The sequence below is a fragment of the Cyrtonyx montezumae genome, unplaced genomic scaffold (genome assembly GCF_038088225.1).
Source record: "Cyrtonyx montezumae isolate F1298 unplaced genomic scaffold, pur_monq_1.0 scaffold_10, whole genome shotgun sequence".
NCBI lineage: Eukaryota > Metazoa > Chordata > Aves > Galliformes > Odontophoridae > Cyrtonyx > Cyrtonyx montezumae.
Genome location: NW_027071826.1, coordinates 32,905,176 through 32,917,225, shown reverse-complemented (window position 1 = coordinate 32,917,225; position 12,050 = coordinate 32,905,176). Strand labels below are relative to the sequence as shown.

Genomic DNA, 12,050 nt, shown 5'->3' with positions numbered 1-12,050 from the left:
TCTGAATGTAGCAAAAAGTGCTGTACCACAATGCTCTCTACAGATAACCTGTAGAGCACGAGATATTGTTAAGTAACTACTAAGAAAAGACAGAATTAGACACTACAGACTTCACTGGCAGATAAAGTTTGGCTGTCAAAGAATGATTTGGAAACAATAACAAAAACCCAACATCAAAAATATCTCAGACTGCTTTATATGTATTTTGCTCTAATGATTCTTATTCAGATTCTGTAAGGTACTGGTTGTACTTCCGTCACCTGAATCCTCTCAGGGAGTTTATCTTTCACGTTTCCATAAAAATAAATAAATAAATAAATAGATAAATAGTCTTGGTTATAATCGATTCTTCACTGTAAGATCAGTTATTTCAGTGATCCATAACTAATGGAAAAACAAAAACAAACAAAACAAAAGCCAGCAGTAACAAGGAATCATTTTGCATTTTGGTTAGGGAAAAAAATAGGCACTCCTTTTCGAACATTCACAGCAATTCATTGCAAATCTGCAACATTCAGTGAGCTACAGACTTCCTTCTCTCATCTCCTAGATGAGGATGCTCTTCCAAACTCTACCTAATGAGGTAGAGCCCCTTATGATTCCCAAAGTAGTACATGATAATGGAAAAAAGAATTACCTTACTAGGTCCAAATCAGTACTAAACAAATTTCTACAGAATATCACTAGAAAAATGTCTTAGAAACACTTAATATTCATATTTAAGATGTCACCAGAGTAAAGAAGGGGCAAGATATGATACTTCACATAAGCAAATCTTATGTGCTGTTGTAGACAGGGGACAAGATGAGCACTACGCAACTCAAAATGTGTGAAACTCAAAATGGAAGAGACTCATAAGATAGAAATACCATTGACTTATAAACTGTGCTTTTTTAAAACTGCAGAGACATGCTTGAGCAGTACTTTTCTCTCAAGTGGTGGTGATGTTTTGGGAATAATGCTTTTGGTTTTCTTAATTAATTCTTGAGACAAACCTTAAATAATTAGGCCAAATCTTCTAGTAAGGTAAAATGAAAACATAAATATTCTTTTAAAACACTCACCTTGGAGATATTTTTGACTTTAAACACATTGCACTTCTTTGATTACCTAAGCATTCTTTTCTTGGCCTCTCCCTCCTCCTCCCCCCAGATCTGCTTGCTGCCTGCTCCTAGGCAATGCCTGGCCACTCATTTACAAAGTATGCTTTCTAATGAATAGTTTATGAAGCTTACGTTCTTAAAAAGCGCAGATTCAACACTTTTTTTTAAATATACTTTTTTTGATTATTTTCTTAAATACACAGTACACAGACACAACATGCATCAGACTTAAGAGGCAGATTTATATCTATCAAGGCCCAGCTCCTATCTGCTAAGCTTAGTGGCTGATTTGCTCTTTCCTGTGGGAGTCTTAGTGTTTGGGGAATGGTATAAGGAATTACCAGATCCTTTCAGACCATTCTTGCTTGGTTTGTTGTAGCAGTGCTCTTGCTGGCAGGATCTTCTAGAAGATGAGGAGCCTGAATGGCTAGGAGGTGATTTACTCCTCCCAAGATGTGGGGAAGAACTCCTCTGATCATGGTGGGTTCTCCCAGCCCGCGATGGGGAAGAACTAGCAGTACGCGGTAAGGAAGAGCTCCTAGGGGAGGCACTGGGACTGCGTCGGGGGTTGACAGGGCTTTTGGGTGGTGTTTTTGGACTATGTGGAGATCCTGGACTCTTACACTGTGTAGAACTCCTTGGTCTTTGAGATCCATTCTGTAGAATTTGGGCCAGACGAGAAATAAGATCCGAGTCTGAGCTGCTACTCCCCAGGACTCTGTATCTGCGTAACCTTAAGAAGAAATGAAGAAAAAATATTTCCATTTCAATCTACTCACTAAAATTCAAATAGACACACAGTATCACTGGAAATTAAGGATGAGTTTACATTGCAGAACAGTCATCTAAATGTGAACTTTCTTGTGAGTTAGAGATGTTCAGATCTAGATTTTGGTCTCCATGTTATTCTAATCAACACAATAATCACAGTTGTATAAACTCACCTAGAAGAGCAGTCTAAGAGTTTACAAGAAAACTGAAATTTCCTAGTGATGCAGATGTGCACAGAAAAGCAATGCTTACAATCTCTCTGTTTTTATGCGATGTATCCATTCCTGTCCACCATCAGTACACTCCTATACACAATTAAAGGATGAAAAAGCACACCACAACTTCCTTCAGAGTATTTCACACTACTGATCTTACCGTAATTCTCCTTAGCCTGGTAATTTAGGCACTGAAGGAACTAGATCATGGTTATCTACATTCAGAACCTGCAAAGTAGATTTTCTACAGTTCACTCTGTCATCCGTTAGCTAGTTGTTTTTACTTAGCCATGATCAGAGCATAGTTAATTAACTTCATACCGATGGCTGGACTCTCCAAACAGGAATAATTAAAGCTTCTACAATAAGGACAGTCCAGTGTTCAAAGGGCTGCATATGACAAGTCCTACTGATTTCTGTAAGTTTGTGAATAATTGACAGTTCTGAGTAAGTTATCGCATTTGAAGAAAAAAAAGTGCAAGGATTTAGTTATAGATTGACAGATGTCAAAATGTTGATGACATCTGTTGATGTATAAGATTTACTGGTGAAGCAGACTAGCAGCCTTTCCTCTTTCATTTTCCAATACTGGAAGACTTTTCAGAGAATTAAAGGCCCACAATAATAAGGATAGAACTTCTCAACAATTACATGCTGCACAGTAACCGCAGCCTAGCTCAAGTCCATTTTCAACCTGAAAACCAATTTCTATTCCCACTGTATTACCTAGCTTCTACCCCAGGCCTAGTAGGTGGTTTTCCTGGTGGTGGCCGAGGAAAGAACCGAGCTGAACTTGAACCATTGACTTGATCAGCGGTAGCCCAGGACACTGGTCTGGGTATCTTGCTTTTTCTGGACTGAGGGCTGCTTGGAGATAAAGAATTATCTTCTGTCTGTTTGCTGAAATGAGAGTCCAGTGTCAATTTAGAAAATGAGGATAATACATCATCCTCAGAAAACGGTACTGGAGCAGCAGACATTTTTTCCTCCAGTGACTTATCAGAGGCACTTGAGAGGTCACCAAGAAAAGATTTGAGCTGTCTCTTTTCCACAAGTAGTCTGACCAAGTCTGTCTGATGGGCCTTTTTTAAAAGAAGCTTTTCTTTTGCTGAAACAGGAGAAAAGGATTCTGATGTAGAGTCTATCTCTTGTGCTAAAACCGGGATTCGGCTCTGCCTGAATACAAAAGGAGATTTAACTAAGTCCTTCTTAGATCGATGAGAATTCTCATTTGCTGAAATGCAGTGGAATAACTCTCCGTTTCTGGGAGCATTTTTCTCCTTCTTGTCCTCCTGGTGCAAAAAAGTAGTAAGGGCCACTTGGTGGCATTTCAAGTCTTGGACGTGGACTTCTTCCTTATTAGAATGAAAACCATTTTCCTGAACTGGTGTTATTTTGCTTGCTTGTCTATTAACACGTGGGTTGATACGTCTTGATGGAGAAAATTCTGGTGCTTTAGGTGCTGCTGACTTCAGAACCTCATCTTGATTTGGCACCCAGCAAACAGGCCTTGGCTTTGATTCTTCAGCAGCATCGGTATTAGTTAGAGGTTCTTCATCTGCAGATTTTGAGTTTCCTGGCAAAGAATTCTGTTCTTTGCTCAGCATTACAACAGCATCCTCAGAAACTACTGGAAGCAGTTCTTCCTCAATCTCTACAGGAAGCTTATCAAGCTCCTTCTCTTCCTGCCTCCCACAGTGTTTTTCAGGTAGGTCCGTTTGGCCACTGCCCAGGACGCTGGCACATTCTTTCACACGCCCTTCCCTTTCAAGTGCTTCTTGGCTGATATGAAGTACCATATCTGCTCTGCTGCCACTAACTGGAAGTGCATCTTCCATTTCCCTTGGAGACAAAAGTTCCACTGTTTGTTCCATAGACTGTGCATCCCGCTCTCTTTTCTCTAGCTGGTGGCCATAATGAAAGCTCTCTGATGCAGACTGTGTGGATGCCACTGAAGGCCTGGGTATTGTTACCTGAAAAATTTGAGCAAAAGTGAAAAATTCAGGAATACCATAGAAAGCATTCTTTATATTACATTTGTGATTCCATGTTGATTCCTATGAATCACAATGATCAAATGATCACTGAACTTCACAAATTACATTTAGGTAATTAGGAAAATTAAATACTCATAAATCATCCCAAGACAGAAACACGTAACAAAAACAATCACAGTAGAAAATGTTGCAGTTACCAAGTAATATCCTGGAAAAGAGATCCAGACTAAGAGGTAAGCAGTTTATCATTAGTTTGAATACTTTCAGTGCAATTTGTATGTAAACATGAAACTTTAAGAAGTATACCATAATATTTTCTAGACAAGTACAGAAGACAAAGAACACACTGAGGTCCAGATACAGGAACTGAATTAAATTTCAATTTAGGCAGAATTCAGACACTTCGTTCAAAAAATAAATAATAAAAAAACCTATTTATCCTAATTAAATACATCAGTACCTCTAACACCTACAATTCATAAATATTCCTGAGTGCACAAATTTTAGCTACTTCCTTCCCTATATAAGCTTACATCAGCTTACATCCTTTTAAATTATTATTTTAAACTGAGAAAGGTCAGGACTTCTTACCTAAGGTCATTAAGAGATTCACAAACTAAATATTCACACACCTAAATCTCCTGATGGGTCTAATCTGATCCTGAGTGTGCCTAAAACCTATACATAGTATTGACTCAGTCAGCATGAAAAACAATTGATTAAGTGAGTATATTGCTCAATTGTTGGAGCAGATGGCCAGGAAATAGGAAGCTTGTGTTCATGTCTCTTCACGCCCTGAGGGACATAATCCCTCTTTCCCATCAAGTATGGGCAGAACCATGATGGATCTGCTCCTTTGCTTTTCCATTGAAGATAGGTCACTGCACAACAATAAGAAACGCAGAAGTGACAGGAGCTCCTGAAACTACTGATTCAGTGACAGCAGAAGAGACAACTACTGATAGCCTATTTCCAGTAGACTATGGTACAGAAGACAGATTTCACTTGAACTTCTTGTAGAAATTATCTAGACATGCTGCTGAGCTTAACACATTTTTTGCAAGAGCTAGGGTATTGATACTTCTGAATAGTAGAAGCTGAGCTAATCCATCAGAACCTGCAACAATTCATACTGTGTACTCCAACTTCACAAATGCAGAACTCTCCAAAATAAGAAATGCCAACAAACAGTGAAGGATATACACTCTCATGGGAATCTGAGAAGGATGACTGTCTTCACTGAAATTATTGGTGATTTTTTTTTTTTTGCATTTTCCTGATAATTCTGTATAACTTTTCTGTTAGTATGCACACACCTTCACCTCTGTGAAACAACAGTTTATAGTATAAACAGCTCACAAGAACAGAATACAAAAAATAAATCACAGTTTGGCATAGAGATGAATCAAAGAGAAGATAATGGTTTATGTTAAAGAAATGATTCCTGTATTGTAGTATGTTTTCTTAATATACTTTAATTTACCTAATACAGTTTTGGAACTTAACCTAAAAAGCATGCTTTTTTTTTTTTTTTTTTTTAAGGAAATGTGGAGAAAAGGAGCAGAAATAAAAATAACTGAACTCCTGTTTTCCAAAGTGTATCTGTCTCTAGCATCTTCACTGAGCTGAGATTTACTGAAACTGGGGTGGAAATAAGTTATATATTAAATACACAATGAAAAAAACACTGAGACCTGCGGCAAGAGACTAGCTTTTGTCTCCCAGTTGGTTAATTTTTAAATTTGATCTAATACAGTCCCTGTATGTTTGCTGAATCGAAGATCTACCTTGACAAACAAATGGAAGTTACTAAGTTTCATTCAGCAAAACAGTCCTCTTCAGCTACTCTTATTCCCAAGTCCAGCTCTTCTGAAAGATATATTACTTCTCTTTTGAGTTAGCAAATTCTTTCTTGTGAGAGAACCCATGCAAAGCTGTCTGGCCACAAAAAGAAAGAGGAAGGACATATTTGAAACAAACAAACAAACAAACAAACACGTTTTCCATGATTAAGTTGCCTAACTGCTAAATTTTCATTTGAATTTAGGTACTGTAGGAGTGGTTTAGTAGGACCTCTGAATAGAAAGGAAAAGAGAGAAAACTAGAGAAACAGGCAAGTCAGACTCAGTTCTATCTACATCTTGTTTCAATAAGCCATTCCACAAGGCTGCAGGTGGAATTTCCAAAACAAGGAAATCTTGTTAAATGCTTCTTTTTCAAAGTCTTTACTTGATGAGCTACACTGGTAGTTGATTCATATCCATTGGGTATTAATAAAAAAAACTGGGGTTGTCTTCTGAAAAAGGATAGTTTCCCTTAGAATAAAATGATTTCTGGTGAACTCTCAATTTTTCAAGTAAAACAGCCTTAGTTATCTGCTTTTCCAAGGTACTTTCTCTTCTTGGTATTTTTCCAGAAGGGCTGCAATTGCATTTAAACTATCCTTTGCTTAAATACATTTACACAGAAACTTTTTTCCTTATGACATCCCTCTTATGTGCCAATCCTTTTCTCTCACACAAGCATTCTTGCAACTTCAGGTACAGCTTCAAGAGAGAAACAAAAGAACAATGCCAAAAAGGAACACAAAGGATTTTAAAAGACACTGATTATTACATAAGTCTGACATTTAATTTGAGGTCTCACTGGATGAAAATATGAAGGGATAGATGTTACGCATTACCAAATGCTAGTGTTTTCACATTGTAGGGTTGTAAGAATATCCATAGAAAGAACAGAGACAGGGTAGATGCTTGTTCACTGAGATGGGGACATAGGGATGAGATGTAAGCCATGGCAACAGAAAGTTCCTTATCTTTTAGCAATCACGACAGGATAAGGAGATTCCATTCTAACTCCTGAATTTAATTATGAGCCATGGAAGACCTCCTTCATGCCTCAACTATTCCTCAGACTTTAAAGAATTGTACATAAAAACTCTCAAAGCAGCTTTAAACAACAACAACATATAGTTCTGTAACCCTAATTATCCCCTAGTCATCTTCCCCGTGAAACCTTGCAAGACAAAAGTCAAAATCAAGAAGAGTGAGAAGGGCTGATCCTCAGATGTGCAACATACACCAATTTAAATGGTGGTTATTTTGTTTAATTCAGGGAGACAGAAATCTAAAGATTGTCTGATACATATCTAGTTACAAAACAAATAATGCATGGCCTAGTATGCAAAGCAAACTATGATACCAGCATAAGTAATTGTTGTACTTTATTTTCTTCTGCCACAAACTACATTCTTTCCCTGTAAGATTTCTGAAGCCAATCATATCAATTTTGCACAACACTGAACCTGAAGAACAAAGATTATAATGCGGTGTGAGCACTGCACCTAAGAAAAAACATGTTTTGCATATGGTCTCAGTCCTTATCAGTAATCTGCAGTATCACATACCTTCTTTTAAAGACCTGTAATTGTGCCAATCAGGTAGAAAATGTTATAAACTGATTAATCCCAGTATGCTGGGAGTCAGCATTTTAAATCTGTTCTAGCCAGTTTTCTTCTCAGATGCAATGCTGAATATTGAAGAAGCTGAACAAAATTAGTTACATACTTACTAAGCAACATTGCCTGTTCCTACGCACAGGCTAACATGCAGATAGATGGGACAAGTTTACAACTAGTTCACGGTGTTATGGAGCATAAGCCCAAAGGTGACTGTAAGTCTTGATACTGAATCCCTTCTGACATATATACAGTACTGCAAACACTGCATTCATTTCAATGAACTAGCAGTCCCCAAGATATTACACCATTGGTAAAATTCACACACAGCACACCCTGGTCATAAACTGGAGAAAAAGAACACATGAATCTGCTCTCCACAGCTCTTAATTTATATTAGTTCTACTGTCCTATAATGCTGTCTTTTGCACCAATCTTACATACAGGATGCAAGAAAAGGGAAGAGAAAGAAACACAGATGCAGAATTAGAAAGGTACATGACAACTATGTTTTCATATCTGCTAAGGTGATAGGTATCTTTTGAGGATAGAGAGTACACAATGTGTACAGTCTTTATTTAAGTGAATCTATTATTCATGGCCTAATTTCAATATTCTTTAAATATGTCCCCTTTTCTGTTATTCCTATACCATTTAAGGTAAAGGAAGATGTTTTTTATTCTAATAAAAACCCATATACTCAAATATCCACAGGGCTAACACTGAGTGCGCTGAAAGAACTATCTTTAATTATTTTCAGACAACGATTGTCATTGTAATACGGGGTCAATTTGTTTAGTAATAATGTGACCAAAGCAAGTACTTAATTTCAAACTTCTATACAATGTCTACATCAATTAAAGAATATTCTTCAAACTCACTCACTTAAAGAACTGCTGGAATTGCTGGAGAACTGGTAAGCAGCTGCAATCCCAGATAAATATTTTATAGCTCTCATACAATACTCCTGTTAAATACACTACAATTAAAAATGAGCAAGTATCATAACAGTGTTTTTCAGTTTTGCAGAGAAAGCTTTTTCTAACAAAGCATCAGTCTGCATTAACTATGATTCAGTTCAGAGATGTAAAAACACGGCAACTGATATCACACTTCTACCTCATGCTTTCATTTGTCTTCACAGAAACCAAATTCCTACTTTATCATGGTTATCTTCTCACAGTGAAAAACATCTAGAGATTAAAAACCACTGACGAAGCACAGCTTCTTCATGGTATTTTCCTGTGGAAAGTTCAAAACCATAGATTTCATGAGGACTGTGACTCCTGTATCAAAGCCAGTGAATATGTATCACTAAGGAACACAATTCAATAAGCATTTCTAAACTGAGATTTTACTACATATCTATCTTCAGTAGGATGTTAATTAGATCACCAAGACAAGTCACGCCCAAGCAGACTTGGATATTGTGCTTTTTCAGTTAAGAAACAAGAGTAGAAGACTACAAGTTAGAAAGGTTCCTCCTACTAATGGAGTACTGTAAATACAATGTGGTATTTATTTTCAATTACTGGTGCAGATATTTGATATATAAAATGCAGTTAAAATATTTTTAGAGCTACTAGGCCCAAATTAATAATAATGATACAAGAACCTTTAACCAAATCTAGCGTAGTTTCAGCATCAAGCTATCAGAAATACATTACAATGTATTCTTTTCTAACTTTAGAATAAATTTTTACTACTTTTGAATCTTTCTGAAGCTAAGCTCTATATTAATGCCTGTCCCTATAGAGAAAATACCTGCAATTTTCAGAAGCAAAACCAGAGGCTAATACTTCCTCAGAAAAAAAAACCAACTATGAAAGCTCCTTTTCAAAGTGACATTTTACATTGTTATTACATCATTGCTGATTTCTTCTCTTTAAAAATCATGAATGAGAAATGAGAAAATGAGATAGGGCAATTTGGCAGCATCACCTTTACCAAGCTGAGAATTCTTTAAGTACATATATTCTGTGCTTATAAACTACTTATAGCTGCTATAGCTTTAAATAAGTAAACACATCTACTTGTACTAGAATTTTTACAAATTATTTGAAGTTGAATCACTTCTCAAAAATTATGTAGGAGTAATTTAAAATACTAGAGATGTCTTTCTACCTGTCCTGACTTTAGCAGTTTATACATTACCCTTTTCCAAAAAGATCTTTCCTTTTTCCATGTGAAAAACCTATCCAGTTAGAAGAAAATGCTAAGCCACTAGTAAATCCACAAACTTTAAAAAAGGATTTTTGTTCCTCTGTAATTTTATTTGGACTAGATTTTAACAAAAACAGTTGATACTTAAGACACCAGAGTTGATCAGCTCACGCTGGGAAATTGCAGAGTGCCAACCTGAAGCAACTTTTACTATCTTTTACTATCCCATGCTAATGAAATTTTAATGCTGGAAAAAATTCATTCCAAACATACGTTCTTTAGTAAGATTAGCTGGGCATTTAAAAAAAATATAACAAAAAGCGATCATTTCAAGGACAGATAGATTAACCACGTGGTTATGAATTTTGAAAAGTACTGTGGATTCCACTACACATACATGTTTAAAAAAAAAAAGTAACTTGTTACAGGCTTTTTAATCTATTTTCTTCTTCTCCTCTTATTTTGTTGTCCATACCCCAATGCAAATATCAGTGCATGTGGATGTTTTTACTAAGGCTAATTTACTGCGTTCTCCTTCACTTTTATGCTACTGCTGCTAGAGAACCTGCAGAAGGGAAATGGACAAGAGAATCCTGTAAATAAAAATTGATTTGCCCTCTGTAGGCAGCACACTGAAAAAAAAAAAATTAACAGGTTCATACTGATTGCTTGTTTTATTCCACTGATCATTTCTTAATTTGCAGCTTGGGAAGCTTCATTTGAAAGAACAGCTCAGCAAATAAGTACTTATTCTTCATTCTTCCTTACATCAAAGGTTGGTGCAAAAAGAAAAAGAAAGGATGCCTAAAGAATTTTCCTCTTTCAGACAGAAGGTTCCACTAAGCTCAGTAGGCAGCATTTATAGTTCCACATGTCAAGCAACTGCCTCTGCCAGGAGGCATGGCAGAGATGGGCATGGACACCAGAAACAAGCACAAAACTTTTATATATTTGCATTAGAAGGAAAGTCTATAGATGAAAACTGTTCAAAGAAAATCATGATGCATTTGAAATCCAACTGCTTAAAAGAACAGCAGTAATTTGTGGGTTTTGAGTGCATCTTTGGGGCATCATTTTTTCTGTCTGAAATAATACTTCCTAATATTCCCTCATATTCTGAATACGTGCTTTTGTATGTAAATTTCACATACTCCAAGAAACTGACTGACAAAGCAAACAATGACAATATCCTTATTAATCGTATGTTGATTGCCTTCAAAGCACTTAACAGTAAAAACTGAAAACAGAATTCTGGATCTGGGCTTGCCTTTGAATCCAATCATAAGCGCTTTCACTGAGGATCAGTGACAGCTGTAACATCAGAGCAAATGGTAAACCTTTGGGAAATTACTTAAACTTCATGCAGAACTGATATATTTGATCTCAGGATAGGATAGAGTATGACAGTTCTGTAGTTTGCTACATACAACTTTAATGGCGGTTAAGCTGAAAAGCAGACTCATTGAGCAACAAATTGCCTTTCCCTCCTTTTCATTCTAGGACACATCTATTTGATAACATAGTATGTCTTGAAACAAATTCTTCAGTGTGTCTACTATCGTATTTCTAGTGGACAGGTAAAACAGAAAAGTAACACTTTTGCTAGCTGAGCTCTAATTCAGTTCTGAAGTGCATGGTAACTACATGACCACATTAAAAATCATTTTCAAGAACGGGATAACAAGAGAGGAGAAGACTGGGTTTTTTGTTTGCTTCTTTGTGAGTAGGTATTATTAAATGTAGACATCAGTGTAAACATTCATCTCTTGCTATTGTAGACTTCTGAAATCTGCCAACATTATTTCATGAAAAACAGTAATATTTTACATTTATGTGCATCCCTGGCTGATACAGCTACAACATCCAAAATAAAATGACAACTATATAAGGGACATACATATTTTCTCTAAATATCCCTTGAATGTGTCATCAAGTCTTACATCATTCTTCCCCTGAATTCCAGTGAGATGCTTAAAAATTAAAGTAAATTTTCCAACTCAGATCACTGTATTATTCCTCAAATTGGATATGAATATCTACATGATGGCTTACATTTCCACAACATTTTTTGTGGGAAGATTTCAAAGCACTTTGTAGCTAATACAAACAAATACCTAAAACAGTTTTTAAAACATTGCAGTAAGGTAGCTTTCTGGGAAAAATAAGACCTACAAGAAAATAAATGTGAAAGTGATAACCAATTCCAACTGCTTTACACACAAGAGACACAATTACCATTCCCTAGCAAAATGAAGAACCATAAAATCATGAACTTAGAATTAGCCCTGTTTGTACATGTCTCATTAAGCACTTAAAGAAATAAAGAAACACCAGAATGACATAC

The 12,050-nt window shown here is 36.3% G+C and overlaps 1 protein-coding gene across 1 annotated transcript in view; it reads right to left on the bottom strand.

Moving 5' to 3' along the window:
- Nucleotides 1–1,064: 1,064 nt before the first annotated feature.
- TTBK2 (tau tubulin kinase 2) overlaps nt 1,065–12,050 on the bottom strand; it is a 74,181-nt gene continuing 63,195 nt past the window's right edge. Inside the window, exons 15-16 of the mRNA XM_065754734.1 lie at nt 2,816–4,062; nt 1,065–1,836 (exon numbers count right to left, since the gene is read on the bottom strand). Coding sequence (XP_065610806.1) covers nt 1,368–1,836; nt 2,816–4,062 — 1,716 coding nt within the window. The 3' untranslated portion in view covers nt 1,065–1,367. The remainder of the gene's footprint in view (nt 1,837–2,815; nt 4,063–12,050) is intronic.